Consider the following 22,284-nt stretch of genomic DNA (forward strand, 5'->3'; position numbering starts at 1 on the left):
GGAACGTGACTCTTCTGCATTCACAGTTTCTCATAGACAAGAGCAACAAACGGCATTTAAACTTGCATCACTCTACATGATGGAATAATGTCAAACAAATAGGAGCACATTTCCACAACAGCTTTTAGTAAAATTTAACACTCAGCTGCATCTGCACTATGTGCCCAGGACAAAAAACAGGGACAATAAAGTTGAATAAAATCCACTCCAAGCAAATCTCTGTAACTATTATGTCAGCTAAATAACATGCTAAATTTACACCTGTGTGTACTCATAAAATACCTTGTTTTAATATTTTTAATTTGACAAAGAAAATGACGGCAATCTTGGGTTTAGATGAAATTGTGTGGATGACTATACGTAAAAGATCGATAACAGCAGATGTTTTGATGGACAGGAGGATTATGGGGGCAAATTAGTCCTGCACAAAACCCTGTTCAATTCTAAACACCAAATGAGGCCCTTTTTGTCAACGCTAAAATGGTGTTTTTCTCACTTCTTTGATATTTTATAGAAGGAAACAATTGTCTGAAAACATACAAATAAAGAATAGAAGTTGGCAAAAGAAATGCTACAATATGAATGAAACAATACTTTGAACATGACACGCGTCGGCCATTGGAATCAGGAATCCAAACTACCAAAAGACTCCCCAACAAAGGATTAAAGACCAAGGACATGTTTTCACCGAGACATGGCTCCTGCTGTTCAGGAGAAATGAAGTTGAATTTCTTTGTTTAATGTTTACCCGTACTTTAAGGCCAAGTCTGATATTCCGCTGCAGTAGCCGACTATTAGTGGTTAAAGCGCTGACATCCTGGCTCCATGTTGCCAACTTGCCCCCATGCAGTCGCATATGTCTGGTAATTGCTCTGCGTCTGTAGCTGACAGTAAGTGACTTTTAAAGCAGAGGTAATTAAGTGGTGTGTGCTGTCGAGATACATGTGCTTCTTCTATAGAAACTTCTGACACTGTGAGGCACTCTCTGAGGCAAATGGACCTCTGAGTATTTCATCTATAGACAGGACTTCTTTCATTGAAGCGAATAGTGAAGTGAGATTGCTGAAGAGGCACTGTTTGACATTCTTTATGGAGATGCAAATGTTTTCATCATCTTTCTTTTGAAATACCAATTAAGAAGCTGGATGAACTTTCTGAACATTCTCAAGATGAGTGGTTCTCACGGAACAGTTTTCAGTGGGTCGTGAACATTTCTTTCAATATTAACCTCCAGAGAAAGTATAGTGACATCCTCTGAGTCTGATAAAATCGCTGTTCCGCTGTTCGCTGTCAGCTCGTTTTCATTATGATCTTTTGAAGTTTATCTAATTTTTATTGCAATATTTTGTATTTTATAACACAAATTCAATCAATCAATGGTTTTGTGAAGCTCAATATCCTAACAGGAGTTGCCTCACAGGGCTGCACCGAACATTAAGGCAATAAAACAGAACAGTAAATAAGACAATGTAAGACAATGAGCTGCGTGGGTGTCCCCCGTCCTGAGACTCTCCATTTGGCCCCAAATGCAGAGACGTCACTGCTCCTAAGGCAGCTTTACTTCAGGCTGTGGGTTAGATCTTTACCTAACTGACCTGAGCATAAGCTAATTCGAAGAGGTAAGTTTTGAGCCTCGTCTTAAATGTAGGGAGTGTGTCTGCTTCTTTAACGTCAGCTGGGAGTTTATTCCATAAAACTGGAGCTTTAAGAAAAATGCTCTGCCTCCTACAGAGATTTTGGAGACTCGAGGAATCACTCGTAACCCTGAGTTTTGAGAGCAGAGTGCTCAATTCTAATTTGAGATGCAGCATGTCACCCTAGTGATGGTGGGTCCCAACGCCAAATCAGTTGAGAATCACTGGAGGCTAATAAATGACATTAGAAATGGGCGACGTATTGAGCCTTTTCAAACTTATGCTCCTTTGAGCCCCAGGAGAGAACTGGGGCTTTTGCTCTCAGGGCAGTACTTCCCCCTTTGGTGTCAATAAGAAACATGTAGACGTGCATTAGAGGGAGGATCGGGACTAATTTTTGTGAGTGAGGAGTGAGGAGTGAGGAGTGAGGAGAGAGGAGTGAGGAGAGAGGAGTGAGGAGAGAGGAGTGAGGAGTGAGGAGAGAGGAGAGAGGAGAGAGGAGAGAGGAGAGAGGAGTGAGGAGAGAGGACTGAGGAGAGAGGAGATAGGAGAGAGGAGTGAGGAGAGAGGAGAGAGGAGTGAGGAGATAGGGGAGAGGAGAGAGGAGTGAGGAGAGAGGACTGAGGAGAGAGGAGATAGGAGAGAGGAGTGAGGAGAGAGGAGAGAGGAGTGAGGAGAGAGGAGTCAGGAGTGAGGAGATAGGAGAGAGGAGAGAGGAGTGAGGACTGTGGAGAGAGGAGATAGGAGAGAGGAGTGAGGAGAGAGGAGTGAGAAGAGAGGAGTGAGGAGTGAGGAGAGAGGAGTGAGGAGAGAGGAGAGAGGAGTGAGGAGAGAGGAAATAGGAGAGAGGAGTGAGGAGAGAGGAGTGAGAAGAGAGGAGTGAGGAGAGAGGAGTCAGGAGTGAGGAGATAGAAGAGAGGAGTGAGGAGAGAGGACCAAGGAGAGAGGAGATAGGAGAGAGGAGTGAGAAGAGAGGAGAGAGGAGAGAGGAGTGAGGAGAGAGGAGATAGGAGAGAGGAGAGAGGAGTGAGGAGAGAGGAGTGAGAAGAGAGGAGAGAGGAGAGAGGAGTGAGGAGAGAGGAGATAGGAGAGAGGAGAGAGGAGTGAGAAGAGAGGAGAGAGGAGAGAGGAGAGAGGAGAGAGGAGTGAGGAGAGAGGAGATAGGAGAGAGGAGAGAGGAGTGAGGAGAGAGGAGTGAGAAGAGAGGAGTGAGGAGAGAGGAGTGAGGAGAGAGGAAATAGGAGAGAGGAGTGAGGAGAGAGAAGAGAGGAGTGAGGAGAGAGGAGAGAGGAGTGAGGAGAGAGGAGAGAGGAGTCAGGAGTGAGGAGATAGAAGAGAGGAGTGAGGAGAGAGGAGAGAGGAGTGAGAAGAGAGGAGAGAGGAGAGAGGAGTGAGAAGAGAGGAGAGAGGAGTGAGGAGTGAGGAGAGAGGAGAGAGGAGAGAGGAGAGAGGAGTGAGAAGAGAGGAGTGAGGAGAGAGGAGATAGAAGAGAGGAGTGAGGAGAGAGGAGAGAGGAGAGAGGAGTGAGAAGAGAGGAGAGAGGAGTGAGGAGAGAGGAGATAGGAGAGAGGAGAGAGGAGTGAGAAGAGAGGAGTGAGGAGAGAGGAGTGAGGAGAGAGGAGTGAGGAGAGAGGAAATAGGAGAGAGGAGTGAGGAGAGAGGAGTGAGAAGAGAGGAGTGAGGAGAGAGGAGAGAGGAGTCAGGAGTGAGGAGATAGAAGAGAGGAGTGAGGAGAGAGGAGAGAGGAGTGAGGAGATAGGAGAGAGAAGAGAGGAGTGAGAAGAGAGGAGTGAGGAGAGAAGAGAGAGGAGCGAGGAGAGAGGAGAGGAGTGAGGAGATAAGAGAGAGGAGTGAGGAGAGAGGAGTGAGGAGAGAGGAGAGAAGAGTGGGGAGATAGGGGAGAGGAGAGAGGACATAGGAGAGAGGAGAGAAGAGAGAGGAGTGAGGAGAGAGGAGTGAGGAGATAGGAGATAGGAGAGAGGAGTGAGGAGATAGGAGTGAGGAGAGAGGAGAGAGGTGTGAGGAGAGAGGAGATAGGGGAGAGGAGAGAAGAGAGAGGAGAGAGGTGTGAGGAGAGAGGAGTGAGGACATAAGAGAGAGGAGTGAGGAGAGAGATGGGAGGAGAGAGGAGTGAGGAGAGAGGATGCAAAATTAGCGGTCCCTCTTATCACACTGATGTGTCGGAGTCCGACCCGAGCCCAAACATAAATTCTAAATATTTGTCCGAGCCTGACAGTCGAGTTGCAGCACTCTAATGTGCATCACTGCTTAAGATATTTATTCCAAACACACACTTCAGCTGTTTAGAGCCAGTTTGACTCACTCTCTTTCACCTGCGATTTGTTTTGTTCAGCAGGAACTGAAGCGATAAACTCGATGCTGTATTCCTCGCCTTCTTCGACGTGCTACAGTTTTTATTTGTTTTGTAAACAGGAGCACACACAGGCCTCTGTCGCTGAGGTGCTGTGTGAACACAGGCCACTATATGTAGGCTTCATTCAACAGAGGGGGGGCAAACTAAAACCAGAGGAATGTAAATGTGTGAAGGGCATTATCTGTCAGTTTTTTCATTGTCTACAGTGATTAAGTGTAAAATGACAGATGACTGTTCTCTATGGTGACAGCTGGGTACTGTATGAGAAGCCTGGATTCCAAGGCCGCACCATCGCTCTGGAGGAGGGAAGTCTGGAGCTGACCAACGTGTGGGCGGAGCCTGGTCCGGACCCAGAGGTGCCCAGTGACACGCCCATGCAGATCGGATCCATACGCCTGGCTGTGGCTGTGAGTACAGCTGTCATTCTTCAATATCCATCAGTATATATTTGCAATACAAGCAGAGTGAGCGACAGTCTGGTGTACAGATGATAATGGCGTTTTGCAGTTTCATTAATTTCCTCATGTTTGGTTTCCTGAAGCTTTATCTGACTCACAACATGGGGAACTATTCTAACAAGCAGTCCTTCCAAATGTGATGCTACATTAGAAGAGCAACTAAGCTGTCACCAAACAAGAGACACTGAACATGCTCCTAATGACGGTGCTATTTCTGCAGAGGGCTGTCAAAGGCCATCCTTTGAAGAGGTCTTTTTCATTAAAACCTTCCTGTTGTCGTTTCTGTCAGTCATTTGATGCCACAAGTAAATAGTATCTTGCCAGTTTATGATGTTATTGAAAATTGAGTAACAAATCTGCTGTATGTTTGTGAAGCTTTGAAATTGATGAAGCAAGAAAAGATTGGCCCAGAATGTGAGGCTTGAAAAGTGATCACAATCATATATATTGCGATTACTTACAGTTTTCATTCCAAAGCTGTTCAGCCTTGGCTCTGAGTATTCGTGGCTTACTTAAACAGCAATCATCATATAAAAAAGAAAAAGTTAAGTGCGACTGTTGACTCATCTGCTTGGTAAAAGTTAGACGTTAATGCTTCTCATGCTAATGTTTCTTCTTCCCCACTGCAGTAGAATACTTCTCCCACAGTCACATTAACCAGCTGCAGTATTCAGTGTATGAACTGCATTATCCGGCTTTAATGGCACTTTAGAAAAAGGGACGAAATCTGGATAAATCTTTAGGCCTGGAAATTGTTGTAATTTAACTGGTCATAATTAGCAAATCGCAAAGACCTATGTTGGCAGAAAGATATTCTTTACAAGATATGTTTGTGTAAAAGCTCGTAAGCTTGAAATAATCTTTGAACATACCTTTCTGGGAGTAACTCTTGATCACCAGTACTGCTGGAAAAGCCATATCGCCAAGATTAGAGCCAAAATGGCAATAAATGTGACAGAGCGAGACATTTCTTTGAGAAGCAATCCTTACATATCATGAACCGCTCTCTTATGCTACCTTATCTGAGCTCCTGCCTGGAAATCTGGAAATCACTTATGAAAGCAATGCGGATGTTTTATTTAAATTACAAAAGAAGGCCTTAAGAATTATCCACAAAGTTGAATAGAGGGAGCTCACCAACCCACTATTTGTACAGTTGCAGATTCTCAAATTCACAGAATTGGTGCAATTAAGTTGTTTTTTAGTTGTTTTCAAAGCCAGAAACGGTTTACTCCCTGCAAACATTCAAATCATGTTTTCAGACCGTGATGGGGGTTACAACCTAAGAAGGAAAACTCATTTAGAAAAAATATTCCCGCACAACACTAAAAAGTATGTCTATTACACAAAGTGGAGTCGACCTCTGGGACATATTAAAAGAGGATTTAAAAATGTGTTCAACTGTAGTACAATTTAAAATATTGTACAGAAAGCAAATACTGCAAAAGTATGCAGAGACATTTGTTGATTTTATTAGCAACTATGGTACTTCCACAGATTGGAATTGCCTCGTAGATTTCAATGTTAACAGTAGTTGTGTAAGTCACTGAAAGGAGGGGTAGGGCCTTACATTGGACTGAAACTGGCATTAACTGAAATTCTTGGAAAAATAATGACATTGCTCAACTATTTTGACTGCATAAGTTGGTCGAAGGCACAGACATTCAGCTGAAGTTATGGAGGATCAGGAAGTGAAACTACAGTATATTTAGTTTCAGAGGATTTAGATCAATGATGCATTTTCTAACCAACAAAACGTAAGATAGTGAAGAACAAATGAAATATGCACAGATTCTTTTCATTTGTGGCAATACAAATATCAGATTTGGGCATTAAAAAGCCTTAAATTGGATTTGCTGAAGTTCATATTTCGTTTACTGTATCTCGATGTGAGGTTGAGAGCACCCTCTAATTTGATTTATTGATTTTGTTGGTCGGGACAGTGCAAGTTTATGAACAAGCAACACCGGATTGTAGCCTTGGGCTAATATCCATCCGTCGTCCCCCATGCACACTCTCAAACACTAGCTCATACATCCTGGCCTATTGTACATGTTTTTAGTGGTAGGGGAAACCGGAGTACCCGGAGGAAACCTACGCAGACACGGGGAGAACATGCAAACTCCACACAGAAAGGCCCCGTTCAGTTGGGAATCGAACCCGGACCTTCTAGCTGTGAAGCACAAGCACTAACCGCTGTGCTACCGTGTTTTTCTTCATATGGAAAATCAGACCTTTTTAAAGTTTTTTTCCAATAAAATTGATTAAAATCGTAATCGTCCAAACTGAGTAAAAAATAAATGTAGATGTTATTTTTTGGCCATATCGCCCAGCCCTACCAGATGCTATACAGAGCACAGATCAGAGCGCTTCAGCAGTCGAAGATGAAACAGTTTTTGCAACGATTGTTAGAATGTTTTCCCCATAATGTGCAGTTCATGTCGAACCAAGGCCAAAGAATCTTATTTTGATGCAATAGTGACTATTTGAGTTCTTCTTTCTATTACAGTTCTTTCTCACATGAAAAAGTACCAAAAATGACGTTTATGTAAACAGAAAAAGGAAAAGAAGCCGCTTTTATTTTGACAACTTAATTATTCCACGTCTTTTTGTGTAAATCATCACAAAATAAAGACGCTTCTGCTAAAGGTTTATTCCGGACGGCTGCTAAAATGCAATTACAGCTGGTACAAAAAGAAGTACATTTACTGGGATAGTGTTCTGCTTTGTCCTTTAGAATACAATGGTTTATGAAGACAGAGCCTGGAAATGGGACCGCTTTATTTTCAGTGACCTTTCATCCTCTTTTTTATTTTACCTTTTGTCCCACTCAAATGTTTAGTGTTTGGTAATGTAACCCCAGACTATAATAATGCTGTTTGATGATTATCCTCAGCATCATAGCCTTGTGTGTTTTGTTTTGTCTGTCCAGGACTACAGCGTCCCGCACATCGACCTGTTTACGGACCCAGAGGGGCGGGGTCGGGTCACTGCGTACCATGACGACGCTCTGGAGACCGGCTCCTTCGGGATCCCCCCCAGCACCGCGTCCATTCAAGTGCACTCCGGAGTGTAAGCATGGAAACCATACATTTAAACTGGACTCTATCATCCAACTATTTTTCACGAAAAATGTCTAATTTTTACATGAAAGCATAAAATGACAGAAGACACATTTTCCCCTCATATTTATATCTGTAATCGACGGCAAAAGTTTCAGATTGTGTCCAGTGTTCAAGGGCAGGTCCAAATTGCAAAATGTATTTAGTTCACCAGAAGTTAAATGAATTGTTAATTCAGCTCATGACTTAAGTCCTAGATGCATCTTCAAGCTCAGAGCAGAACATTTCGGTGTTGTACAAAATATATATATACATATACATATACATATACATATACATATACATATACATATACATATACATATACATATACATATACATATATATACTGCTCAAAGGAAGTCTGAGAACAAACAGCTCTGATGTGCCCTGGTGGATTCCTGGGTTAAACCTCCCTCTCACATGCTGCTGAGCTTCTTGTCGTGTTGTGGCCTGTCAGAGGAGCAGCAGGTGAGACCTGCTCATTCAGAGCCGGACCCAGTGGGAAAGAGATCATTTCTTTTCGACAGGATAGAAAACTTTATTTATTCTTTTATTTGATAGGGACAATGCACATTATCAGCCGAATGGCTGTTCACCCGCTTTGTCGAGCTTTTCCACAACAAAGGCCAGTACCAAACCGGTCTGACCAGGTATACGCTTTGGGACCGACCTCTGGCTGTGGCCAAAGCGCTGACCCGTGTCTGATGTGATGTGAACAGACTCTGGCCTCTGATTGGCAACGAGAGGTTGGACAGCCCTCACTATTGACACAAAGGTCATAGGATTCAATATTTTACATCATACGGCTGTTCTAAAAGGGGATTTTGCAGATATTAGCGTTTAGCTGCGGTTTGCGCAGCTTTAGCTGATGTTAGCGTAACATTTGCATGTAGCTTACCTTCATAGTTGTATTTAGCGGTTTCTTTTCTGTTTTAAAACAGCTTGGCTCCTCTGAATGATTTCATAACCTCCACCAGAAGACAGTATTTGTCCACATTTGTTCTCATCGCAGCTCTAAAAGCGTTTAATGACGATCTGTACAGCGTGCTCCTCTGTGAGGGCGCAGCACACAACAAATGCGGGTGTGTGTGGTGGAAACAGAAGCGTGTGCGGGGTAGAGTTGATACGAGGTCGAGTCGCGCTATGTGGAACGACGGCTTAATACAATCACGAATAAGAAGCTAACATGCTAACGGGAAAAGCTAGCTTAAACAGTATTTACAGACAAGTTTCGGTGAATAAAATGATCTCCATTGTGTAATTGAATGTACAATATCCCTCTCTCCCTTTGTCTTTTCTGTCTGCGTAGTATTTACTCACGTAGTATTTACTCTCTTAAATGAATGAGTAAAAAACCGTAAAATGCAACGACAAGTGCAATGGCGCTTATGGCCTCTCGGGGCATGAGTTACTTAGTTCTGCTTTACGCCACACTTTCAGTTGAGTTTTAAACTATTCACCTTATTCCGCCCCGCCCTCTTTTGCCACTTTTTGTGTTGTCTCAGTACTTCCATTGTACAGACACTTCCGGTCGAGCGCAAAGCCCGTTCATTTAAATGGAGAACGAGGGAAAATATTCTCCGCTCAAATCTGATGTTTAGTAGATTGATTTGTGTAAAATGTCCAATGTTCATTTGCACCAACATGTCAACACTGCACCGTTTCTCTGCGCGGCCGAAAAACGGTGTTGTTTTCGTGTAGTAACTGATTTTATGTGGACTTCTCCAGTCCCATGTTAACAGATAGGAGAAAAGGGGCAGGCACAATTCATGGTGGCGCCCACGCGACCCTCCGGAATAAGGTGAATAGAAAATGTGGGACATTCCCTGAAAGTGAGGGGGAAACAGCTTTACAGACAGAGCATTTTGTCCGACCGCTGCTACACTCACCTGTAGAGGAGGCCCGTGTCCTGGCACCACTGTGAGTCTTTGGTCTGACATGGGACCATCAATGGTTTTGTATAGCTCAATATCACAACAGGGCTGCACCAAACATTAAGGCAATAAAACAGAACAGTTAATAAGACAATGCAAACCTACCTAACTGACCTGATCATACACAAGTTCGAAGAGGAACGTGTTGAGCCTAGTCTTAAATGTAGAGACTGTGTCTGCTTCTTTAACATAACTTATTCCATTAAATGTGTGTTGAAATGGTTGAGTGAAACATCGCAATATCCTGGAGGGTTTCAGTTTTTCTTACATTGCACAGTGCCATTTCTCTTTTTGCTTGCTTGGTCATGCATTATGCACAGAGCAGGAGAAGAGCATGTGCTGTTTGGAAATAGCTAAGACACACCTGTACTCACCCATGTGTGTGGGCTCATTAGTTTGTAGAGACCCTCGTGAGTGCTCAGCTCCTAAACGGCTGAAAATTGCCTCTAGTCGGTTTCATTGTTTCAGTAAAGTTGTAATAACAGCGGCTAAATGCTATCATCGGCAAAGTCAAGTGTCATGAAATATTAAATCTGGCATGAGCTGGCTGTTCAGAGACCAGCAGTCAGGGCTGAGGTCAGTCTTGAAATTTGTACCTGACCCAGTTTGACCCTGTTCGGGCCAGTGGAGACGCACTACACGTTTAGACCTGGCACTGGGCTGTGGAGGAATTTCCAGTGGAAAAATGGTATTACTGTCCAGGGTAAACTCAAACACATGCGCTAGTTCTTTCTTTCATTCACCCTCGCACATTTGTCCTACTTTTGTGCAGACCAGGTTGAGAGGAATGATTTTTTCTCTTCCTCTGTAAAAGGACTTGGTAAATGCAGCTCATGAAACTCCTGCTGAAAGATAACTACCTTATTTTGTTGCGTGGACGACAGTGAGAACATTTGACTGGAAGGAGCTGAGCACAGCAGCGGTCACGACGTGGATCTCATCACGTTTCTCAGCCGTGTGTTCATGTGACACGCCTGCACAAAAACAAGCCATTATATCAGATGATTTCATGATTATAATAATGGCAATTTGAATAGGGAACAAACAGGAATAGACCGGAGGGGCATGTCCCACTTTATCCTCATCAGCCCAATGTCTCGACCTCATTATGTGTCCAGTCGAACAAAGAAAAAAAGATTAACTTTGGAAGTTATGACAGTAGTTGTCTCACGGAGCTTCACAAAAACTCCTCCTTTGATCACCTTAAGCATGGCACTGTAGGACATGTGAATCTGTATGACTGAGTTCACGACTGCCATTTAATGTGTCATTTCTGTTTCTTGATATTAGTGCTGCAGATATGGCCCAAAAAAATTCACTTCAATTTCAGAAAAGCCCATTCACCATCCAAAAAATCAGATACAACCTAAATTGGATTTTCATGGTCGGCCTTGTCAGGAGAAAATAATCTGATCTTGAAAATAATAATTACAAAATGTTCACGATCCGTCTCTTTTTGCATGGGTTTGATTTCCCTGTGACGTCTGCTCTCACTGACTCCTCATGCCGTTCATTTGGGAATGATTAAAACTTCAGATGTTTTTCTGAAAACTCCTGACTCTGTGCATGTTGTTGCTGTTTTTCTGACTGAATTAGAGCTGTGGTCCTCTCAGATATCCTATATTATAATATCTGTCGTTGATGCTGGTTTTGAAGGGTTTGTAAAACATGGATGCGTGTTTTCTTTGTTTATTTGGGCAGGACGGTGCATTTTAATGAACATACATGGGTCTCATGCATGTAAACACGCCACACCACCTTTATTTAGAAAATGATTAAATGACTTTATAAAACAAAAGGTCCAAGGCAACATTTGTGCAAATGTGACCCTTGTACAGTCTCTCCAACAGCGAGCATCAACTCCATACTGTATTTCTTAATCCTTCGTAAATCTTTCCTCAACATTTTGATTTTTAACAAGTTCCCTCACGGTTGCAAGTCTCCTGATGAATAACAGAGGGCTGGAAAGGTCGCCATGCTGCTCATAATGAGGAGTGTGACTTGAATATGGATGTGCAGGGAGCTGTGGTGCTGTCATCTCTGCTTAGAGGGCCTCCGAGCACATCAGAGCCGGGCAAGTGCTTTCAAATGCAATACAGCAACCGCCTCCCGGGATGAGTCATGTGGTCACTGCTGGTTGGCCAGTTCATGCCATCAGCCGTACCGTGCAAACATGGAGTTTGCAAGTATGAAGAGTTTTAAATATGAGCCGTGCATACCATGAGTGACTTCAGCGAGACATTTGTAAAGTTTAAATGTGTTAATGTTTGATCAATGAAGGCCAGACACGGCAGGTCAAAGTAATGATTATTCATGCAGTGGTGAATGTTGAGATTTTCAGCTCGTTTTCTTCCTTAACATCTTAGCTTTCATGTCATAGTATAAAGTACGATGCTTATTTTATTTCCTCGCGCATCCATTCTCAAATATTGACATTTATTATATCCACGTGTCCTGAAAGGATGATGCTATAATCCAAATATGGCCATTTCCTTTCTGAGAGAACCCCGCGGGCAAAATACGGTAGAAATGTCCTTGTGCATGTGCAACAGTTACAAGACTTTCAGGGGCACTTTTCTCAAAATTAGGTTTTTGTTCCACTCATGCAACGACCTCACCACCTAAATCAGATTTTTTTTAAATCTAATCCCTAGCCTGATTTATTGAGGTTTGCACACACACAAAAAGACCAAATTGTATATTTTACAATTTTTTTCACGTCGATCCAAAATCCTCTCTGAAAAAGTAGTAACTTAGTAACAAATATATAAACAAAATAAAACCATAAATGTAAACCTGGTTCTATCCATATTAGATTTTGTTGTTGAAAATATTGGCTATTTCAGTTATTCTTAAAGAGACTCGATGCAAGTTGGTCATTTAATGCTCACTACCGCCACCTCAGGTCTAATGTGTAACTGCAGCTTCTATATTAAGCTTGTGCGCGACAGCACTTCGGACCCAAATTAACACCTTTTTGAGTGACCGTGCAGGATTTTAGAGGCAGTTGAGGTGAACAGGTCTGAGCTCATTCTACACATTTGGACATGGCTGGAACATGTCGCGGGAGGAAAACAGTTTTAACATTTTTCAACTCTGTCTAGTCCCTTTAAGCATACAATGTCTTATTTTTATATGAAAACTATAGCAGAAAAATATAGCAGTAATCTACAGCAGTTTCAGATTGATATCAATACATTTATTCTGTCCCTCTCCACCTGCAGTGTCTCGCCTTACAAGGGAAACAGTATCATTTGTTGAGAACATTTGTTTCCTGTGTGCATGCTCTTTCAGGTGGCTGGTGTTCAGCGACCCGGGGTTCCAGGGCATGCTGGCTGTGCTGGAGACAGGAGGATACCCCTTCCCCGAGACCTGGGGGTTCCCTTCGCCCTTTGTGGGGTCACTACGACCGCTCAAAATGGTGAGGTTAAACACACAGATTCAGACAAACGACCGGATGTTTGAGTGCATGGGCAGTCCCTCTCTGCAGGACTTTTCTATAATCACACACTTTACTGAAGCACGTCCTCTGAGTTCATGAACATAATACACAATCTGCGATGTAAGTGCCGTACATGTACAGTAAGTAAATAGTTTAGTTTGACCTTTATTACTGTGGGGGTGTGCTCTGCCCAGGGTCCACAGTCACTCAAGCTTAATGTGTTTTTGTTTTTTTCATTCTTCAATCAAACCTCAGAAGAGCTGCGACAGAGGCCTTCAAACAGCTGCCTATTTCAAAATAAATTGTTTTTTGTTTGTAGTCTTTTTATGCAGGAACTGCCAAGTTCTGTGGCACTAGTGCAGAACAATATGAGTAAACAAAAATATATCCTGCTCCAGCGGACTTGAATATTGCAATAACAATTATAGTGCTATAGTTGTGGCTTCTTACTGGGTTTGTACAGCAGCAAGTCTAATTGAATGCTTTTTAATGAAAAGCTGTATGAGTTTTGGATAAGGCTGGGTACTGTTAAACCATACCGGTATGGCATCAGGAAAAACTGTTTACGTACTACTCGTATCGCAAAAATGTAAATATTGAAAACAGGTACCAAATAAATAAAGAAATTAATACAGTTTTGATGCTGCTGGTCCAGAGACAGCACGAAGGGAAGTGACCTGGATTCTTTCCCCCAATTTTTTTTACACACTTTTTCCTTGTTTTTGCCCCATCTTTTTATTGCTAATATTTTTCCCTATTTTCCCCATTTTGTGTCTAAGGAAAAATATTTTTTTCTAAGAAACGTATATTCTATGCCAGTATGAATCCTATTGAATACCTTTTCATGGCTTAATTTTAACATAATTCATGAAATGATGCTTTCTAACTGCCCAAAACCCTGTCTTAGGTCCTGGATATTGTGTTGGGTATTATTGCAATAACAGACATTAGGCGATGCATTATGCACCTACAAATATTAAAAGGAAACTGTAGTGGAGATTTTCACAAACATTTGGCCCCCTTTACCCTTTGGTGAGAAGTTTGACCGCACTGTCATCCAGTTTCCTTCCAAACACTTTGAAAGGAAAGTCACGTAGCCCGTTTGAACTCACGACAGCCTTGTGTCTCCATTAGCAATGAAACAGTCAGACCTGTTTTGACCCGGAACAAATCTAATTGTGTTAGCGCAGAACATTAAAGCCTTGGTTACCGTTGGCAACAGTTCAGAGAAAACAACTTTATGATTCACCTCTGCGTGCGTCCAGTACTTTTAAATTCCACTGTGCCGAGCTGGAGCAGAATTTTTATACACAAGTTGCGTTTCAGGGAGCTCTTTCATAAAAGGTAAACATTAACTCTTATTTTATGTTCATTTGACTGGCAAAATAAAGACATCTGCCAGTGGAACACGTATTATTTCAAGGAAAATGAGCTTTATCATTTTATAAGTACAACAGATGATATTTATTGATTTACTTGGCAGATAATTACACACTGCTCGAACACTGACTCACACACCACATTCGAGGGTGAAGTGTCCAGCCGAAGGACACAACAACACCTCTAACCTGCGAGAGCCGGTATTTGAACCTTGCAGTCCACCATAGGGCTGACCAATCTATTGATGATGAAAATGGAATCGTGATCTGATCTCCATGACGATCTGCTGTTTGTTAACATGGTCATAGCGTGATTCAGTGGTTTTTAACTTTAACGCCGCGACGAGCTCAAATACTGACACTTTTCTCCACTCACTGCTTCTACTGTCTACGTCTGCGTTCAGAAAAAGTAACGTCTGCGTTCAGGAAAAGTAACGTCTGCGACCTGCGTTCAGGAAAAGTAACGTCTGCGTTCAGAAAAAGTAACGTCTGCGTTTAGAAAAAGTAACGTCTGCGTTCAGAAAAAGTAACGTCTGCGTTCAGGAAAAGTAACGTCCGCGTTCAGAAAAAGTAACGTCTGCGTTCAGGAAAAGTAACGTTTGCGTTCAGAAAAAGTTGCGTCTGCGTTCAGGAAAAGTTACGTCTGCGACCTGCGTTCAGGAAAAGTAATGTCTGCATTCAGAAAAAGTAACGTCTGCGTTTAGAAAAAGTAACGTCTGCATTCAGAAAAAGTAACGTCTGCGTTCAGGAAAAGTAACGTCTGCGTTTAGAAAAAGTAACATCTGCGTTCAGAAAAAGTAACGTCTGCGTTCAGGAAAAGTAACGTCTGCGTTCAGAAAAAGTAACGTCTGTGTTTAGAAAAATTAACGTCTGCGTTCAGAAAAAGTAACGTCTGCGTTCAGGAAAAGTTACGTCTGCGTTTAGAAAAAGTAACATCTGCGTTCAGAAAAAGTAATGTCTGCTTTTAGAAACACAAGATCGGGCCCCATGTGCCTGTGTGTGAGGAAAAGCTCTAAAAAGAAAAGACCGGTCTCACAGCCTGAATTGTGTCTCTGTTTTCCAGGGCGGCTTTAAAGTGGAGAACCCCAACGAGGTCAAGGTAAGAAGCTTTTGCATTCTTTGATTTATATATTAGCTTAGCAGTTCATCCTCACGGTCGGAGTGACGTCGAAGTGCCGCCTTTTCCTGAGCAACAGCAGCCGCTGTGTCTAAGGAAGGACAAACGGCAGGGCAAACTGGACATTCACTCATTGTCAAAATCATTGTTGCAATTGTCTTCAAATCATTTTCAATTTTTTCCATTTTCCATTTGAGTTAATTCATAAACAAATGCCTTCAGTGAGAATCTACAATGTAAATAGTCTTGAAATAAAAGATAAAGCAATACATAAAGAAAGAATTTCCACATTTTTAACCAATACTGTACATCCATGTGTGTGTCCATCACCTTACCCAGATGCTACCAGTGCCTTTACTTCAAGATTATTGTTTTTTTTGTGCATTCATAAAACAACATAGACACTGCACTTGCGACACACAATGGGTATATCCTGTCTCCATGGAGTCCCCTTATTTAACCCTGTGGTTTGGAGCTGTGGTTCTACTGATTTTCCCCCAGGATGACAAGCCGCGACCCAGCCCATGAATCACTGCAGTCGGAATGGTCACAAGAACCGAGCACTATATTTTAACAGAGGTGCTTTTTCAGCGGATAGATATGAATGCAAAAATGAAATGCGGCCGAATGGTTGGAGCTCTGTTCCAAATACTCATACTTCAGTGTTGTCTGATGTCACTGTTCCTGGACATGTTTTAAATGTGCACATTGAACCAAATCCTAAATTGAAATACTGCAAAAAACGTGCAATTGGTTGGTGGACATTACTTATGGATGCACCGATCCGGTTCTGGTGTCACATATCGAAGCTGATACTGAAGAAAAATAGAATATCACGTATCAGCCAGTGTTGTTTTTGGCAGCCCTTCCAGTTTTAGTTTTAGTCTTTTGGATGAAAATGCTTTTATTTTTAGCCACAAACAGATGACACCACAATAGGCACGTCTGCTGTCCTCGTCCTCTGACCGGCGCTTCAGTGCCGTCTGCACATTTGTGCATCAACATGCTTTCTGCGTTCACACATTTCCCTGTGATATCACTGTCAGACGCTTGGAGGCGCAGGGAGAGAGGACGTGCGCTGTTTGTAGCGGGCAGAAACAGAGCCACATCATGGACAACATGTAAGTCCACGTGAGCTGACGGCACTGTTCTGTCTCCCGCTCCGCGCACAACCTCTGTTTGACAGCGGTCTTTGTCCCATTTTCATCTTGTCTCAAACGTTTGGATCGCTGTACAAAATGCCGCAGCTAGCAACGGTAGGCTCATGCTAGTAGCATCATGCTAATGCTAGCGACAACTAATCAAGGCTGGGACAGAAACTATGATTGGATCATCTAAAGTAGCCTGATGAAAAAAAATCGGCCACTGCTGGAGCGACCAAGTGTTTGTTTCTTAGCTTATGAAATGCTGTTAAAGAATAACTATCGAACAAATGCACAATTTGTAATGATCAGGTCACTTCATGTAATGTAACCTAAAGCCTGTCATGTAGGCTAAAAGTCCACAAACAGTTGTGTAATCTTGTTTTCCCCCCATTAGGCCTACAGTTTATTAATAATTAATAAAGATATCCTTGATAATTGATCTGTAACATATTTGCTTTCAGAAAATATAAGACTTTATTGTTCTTACACTGGAGAAAAGAGGACCAGTCATCATTCACTTTTTCCACTCACAGCAGCCACTTTTAAGAAAGTCTCTTAGAATCAGTCAATATCGGCAGATACTCAAACCCCCAGTATCGGTGTCGTTGTCGGAAGCAAAAAAGCTGGATTGGTTCTTCTCTAATATTACTGTTATATACATTGTGAAAGGTCTGCATTAGGGTTCTTTGGTATGAGAAAAAAAGCAATATCTGATGTCTTGAATAATGTGATAATGATTGGGTTATTGTACTAAACCAGTGATTCTGCTTCTTTAGATACAAATATTGCGTAACCTAATATTGTCATAAGGATTATAGAGTGCACAGCTCTATTCTGCATAAGAGACGTTCACACAAAGTTTGCTGATCCGATGCCTTTTTCTGCCACATTGCACTGCCTCAGCCTCAACATTCCAGCAGCATATTTTCCTAAATGAGAACCAGAGCTGTCTGGGCTGCAAGATTAATTGCAATAGAATGAAAACATGAAATTAGCAAAACTGTAAAGGAGGGAAAATAGGAAACATTGTCCTCTGCACATAACGGAGTATACTGTGTCTTCATGAGGTCTTGTCACTGTACTCTGAAATGCATGTGATTCTTGGAATCATATTTCCATCTTCCTCTGGAACGTTGCTGCTCATGGACTTGTTTAAAACATTGCAAATAAAATTATATTTAGGCTTTGAGTGCGCTGTGGGGCTACTTTCAACATAATGTACTTCCTGTTTATCACAAACCTTGTAGATTAATTTGGGGTTTATACAGCAGCAGCTTTTTTCTGTAAATGTGCCAGTTTTAGCTATAAATCTAGTTTTCAACCGTAGATTGCCGTAGATTGTAATGTAATACACAAAAATGTGTTTCATGTTTCAGTTCTTACAGGGCATTAAAAAATGGACTAAATCAAGCCATTAAATGTAATTAAAAAGCATTACATTGTTTTCAAACTGGCATTAAATCAACATTTATTGGAAAATGATGACATTGCTCAACAATTTGTACTGTTTGAGTTCATCGAAATACCAAAATAATGGTCTAAAACATGTTGAAACTGACCACATTTCTTGCTTAAAAGTTTCCCGTTTTGTCCAATTTTCATTCCTCTGTTTGATGAAATGTTTGCGATCCTTAATAGATTGATTAAGTGCTGATTTAAACTGCGTTTTTGGCATTAAGATATAGTATTTGGCCATTAAAAATGGCATTATAAATTGTATAAACTGTGTCTTAAGATCTCTTCATCAAGAGCAAATTAGACACAATGGGAAACTTTTGAGGGTCCTATTTTATTACTGCAGCTGAATGAAAGCACCGATCCAGCTTTTTTGCAGCCGATACTGATTCTAAGAGATTTTTTAAAAAGTGGCTGCTGTGAGTGAAATAGTGAATTTCACACTTTGGGAGATGAATACAGTCTTATTTTGTGTAACAAATGAAATGTTAACATCAAGGGGGTTTGTATTTGTGAACTGTAATCACTGGGACTTTTCTCCACTAAGTATCCTTGGATACAAAACAATAAAAGATAAACAATGCACAACATAAAGGAATAGAATAACAAACACAGACCTTCAACACTGGCCAGTACTGTGGTGTTACTTTAGGTAACACAATCATAGTTTTTGTCCCAGCCTTGTGTAGTGGCCGCTAGTTAGCATTAGCATACCGCTGCTAGCTTGGTTTGCGTAGGTTCAAACTAACTCAGTGATTCTCCAGGTTCAGCGCTTCAAAATGAGGTGCATGTAACTCTTAGAGAAATTTTAGCTGTGTTTCCTTTTGTTCTGAACATGTTGGAGACAATCTGCAAACATCTGGCTAAGTATACAGAGTCAAGTGTCAGCACAAAACTCACATTTCTGAGATATTTCCATTAGAGCACTACGTCTATCCCCACCCCAGGGAATGCAGCAGAGGGGGAGAGCCTCTCCCCGCCCAAGTTGCCCACCCCTGGAGGAGGCAAATTGACATAACTATAATTTAAGTTTTAAAGATTAATAGATTTCCCTCTGTTTTTAAATATGTAGTGTTTTTAAATTGTGTTTTTAATTTCTTGGGTACATACAAATATTGTCAGCATAATCTCCACATAATGCCAATTGGATAAATATGTTGTCGGTTAATATTAATAATAGTAATAGTTGTGGAAAGTGTATGTCTATTTCTGCTTTTAGGCTACAGCAGCCGATTTGCTCGACTGTGTATTCTCCATCATTAAATATGTAGAGTGTCCTTGAAGCGTCTTGGACCCTTTGTAGTTTAGTCCATGGAAACACTGTGGGTACAATGATTAAGCTTTTGTAAAAAGTGAGAGCCGACTCAGCAGGTGTTTCTCCCATTCTCTCTGTTTGAAATGGTCCCCCTTGAACTTAATTGTTCATATAACCAGTGTGTCAATGTCTTCCTTTCCTTTTCAACATGTCTGTTTCCCCGCAGGCCGTGGTGTACGAGAAAGCAGGCTACGAAGGCCCCAGTCTGGACGTGGAAGCAGACGTGTTCAGCTTTGGAGAAGAGGAAGGAGACAATGCGGACTCCACCGAGCTCCAGTCAGTGGGATCTCTCAAGGTTCACGGAGGACTGTAAGTATAGACTTCTACTTCAAACTGTCAAACTTCCATCCATCCATTTTCTTCCGCTTTATCTGGGGCCGGGTCGCGGAGGCAGCAGCCTGAGCAGAGATGCCCAGACTTCCTGATTCATGCACACCTCTTCCATCTGTTCTGGGGGGATCCCGAGGCGACACCAGGCCAGCTCAGAGACATAGTCCCTCCAGCGTGTCCTGGGTCTTCCACGAGGCCTCCTCGCAATAGGACATGTCAGAGTACCTCCCGAGGGAGGCGACCAGGAGGAATTTGGAACACATGCCCTAGCCACCTCAGCTGGCTCCTTTCGACATGAAGGAGCAGCGACTCTACTCCGAGCTCTTCCCGGGTAACTGAGCTCCTCGCCCGATCTCGATGGGTGCGCCCAGCCACCCTGCGAAGGAAACTCATTTCAGCCGCTTGTATCAGCAATCTTGTCCTTTCGGTCATCACCCAAATCTCATGACCATAGGTGAGGGTGGGAACGTAGATCGATCGGTAAATCGAGAGCTTTGCCCCCGACTCAGCTCCCTCTTCACCACAACAGTCCCATACAGCGACTAGGAACACTTTTGGTCTGATGTGATGGATTCGGGGAACAGGCCAAAACATTTGCTGGAACACTCTCATTAAACCCTTTATATCAGATCCAATCTTTGCTGGATCCTTCTAAATATTTCCCAGATCCCTCCACACCCTGAAAAACTGAAAATTGGGGGAATGCGTTTCCCCAAATGGGGGATCAGAATAAGCACTGCCGAGGAGTCTGAGGAGTGTGGTCCCTCTGTAATTGGAGCACATCCTCCGATCCCTTCTTAAAGATAGGGACCACCACTGAGTGTCAGCCGAGAGAGTCCGACCTAAGTTAAGGGCTATTTACAGTTGCCCATATTGTTTGGCGATTAATCCATGAAAGGTGAATCGAGGAGCCGTGCATTATGCGGTTTTAATGCACGACTCGTAGTCAAGAATACCACGACGCGCGGCGGAGTGGTGTTACTCCGCGACGTGCATTATAACTGTCTAATGCACGGCTCCAAGTTGTTTAATCCGGTTATACCATGGTCCCACAAACGTAACATTTATAATAAATGTTTTTTTCATTTACTCAACTCACTAAATATGCCAGACTACTGGGACTATTTTATGTGGGCTATTAGCCGGTCTTACATTGTCTAAAGGCTCGTCTCAGAGTGAGTCATTCTCCGCTACGAGGATCTCCGTCAGGCTCAATGAAACAACATCAGCACAACAGGACTAACCAGCACTTTTCCGTGGAAGTAAACACTGATATGCGGCACTCCTGGGCAGGAGTTATTTCCCTTTTACGCTGTTTAACCTGAAGCTAGCTAGCTAGCTCAACGAGCTCAACTGTTTATGGAAACAGCTGTGGTGGAGTCGCTTACACCTGGGCCCCACGAACTGAAACTTTTTTGTTTGACTTTACTAATCCAGCCAAATATGCTTAAATGCTGGGATCATTTTTTTCATTTCTGAAAATTATGAATAGCCTAGTGCCATAACCGTTTTCAATAGAAATGGAAAGCTCATATTTTATTAACAGTAAGCTAACCTAGCTGCTTACTCTCCTACTTCCCATTTATCAAAAGCTTTGTTTTGGCCACAAATTTTGAAATTCACCACAAAATCCATCTCTCACGTTCCTGTCATTCACTAATTATTAGTTAGTTTATCAGATTCATGCGTGCATGTCATGCGTTGCTCTGGCGATGCCCACAGTGGAGTGATATCCCAGTGATTTAACTACTGGACTACGTGTGCGGTTATATGAAAATAATGCACGCTTGTTAGCACCCACCAGCCAATCAGAATCGAGTATTCACCCAGACCATGGTATAATGCATGTTAATGAACACATGGGTCTCATGCATTAACATGCCACAGCGGATTGTAGCCTTGGGCTAATTTGCATCTGTTGCCCCTCATTCGCACTCTCAAACACACTCTCATTCATCCTGGCCTATTGTACATGTTATTAGTGGTAGGGAAACCGGAGTGCCCGGCAGAAACCTACACAGACACGGGGAGGACATTCAAACTCCACACAGAAAGGCCCCGTCCAGGTGGGAATCGAACCCGGGACCTTCTAGCTGTGAAGCGTGACCCTAGTAAATAAAAACCTCACTGCGATCGCCAATATTGCTCTGACGTCTTTTTGACGGTCTGAGCAAAGGAGGGTTTTGTCCAAAGTGCACAACATAATAAAGAAGTTTTACAACCCATGGCACTACAGCTCCCTGGACGTGGATGAAAGAGAAAAATCGGTTGGAAGAGGAAAAAAAAAATGAGAAAAATCTATAAATTTTTCCATCCACAAGAAATCCGAGCTGTCCTGCAGGCTCTCGGTGCAACGGTTTTGTTGTCCGTCCACGTTACAAAACTTTCCAGGGGTGCCAACACTTTCGTCCATGACTGTGTTACATTGTGTTTTGTCGTGTTACGATTGTCCAGAGCCTCCGTGCGATTGTTCCTTCAGACTGAGGTGCTCTGTCTCAGCCTCAGAACCTGGCTTGGATTTTCACAAAAAACTACATGAGTTCATTAATCATAGAAACTACATGAGTTCTATCAAAACATTTCTGCAAACTGCCATG

General features: G+C 42.4%; 1 protein-coding gene across 1 annotated transcript in view; it reads left to right on the forward strand.

Moving 5' to 3' along the window:
- The window catches only part of LOC306975203 (beta/gamma crystallin domain-containing protein 1-like), a 282,258-nt gene that overhangs the window by 228,584 nt on the left and 31,390 nt on the right, over nt 1-22,284 (forward strand). The window contains exons 9-13 of the mRNA XM_079572657.1: nt 4,259-4,415; nt 7,399-7,538; nt 12,799-12,925; nt 15,389-15,424; nt 19,524-19,666. Of these exons, the coding sequence (XP_079428783.1) occupies nt 4,259-4,415; nt 7,399-7,538; nt 12,799-12,925; nt 15,389-15,424; nt 19,524-19,666 (603 nt within the window). The remainder of the gene's footprint in view (nt 1-4,258; nt 4,416-7,398; nt 7,539-12,798; nt 12,926-15,388; nt 15,425-19,523; nt 19,667-22,284) is intronic.

This window comes from Gobius niger (genome assembly GCF_951799975.1).
Source record: "Gobius niger genome assembly, chromosome: 15".
NCBI lineage: Eukaryota > Metazoa > Chordata > Actinopteri > Gobiiformes > Gobiidae > Gobius > Gobius niger.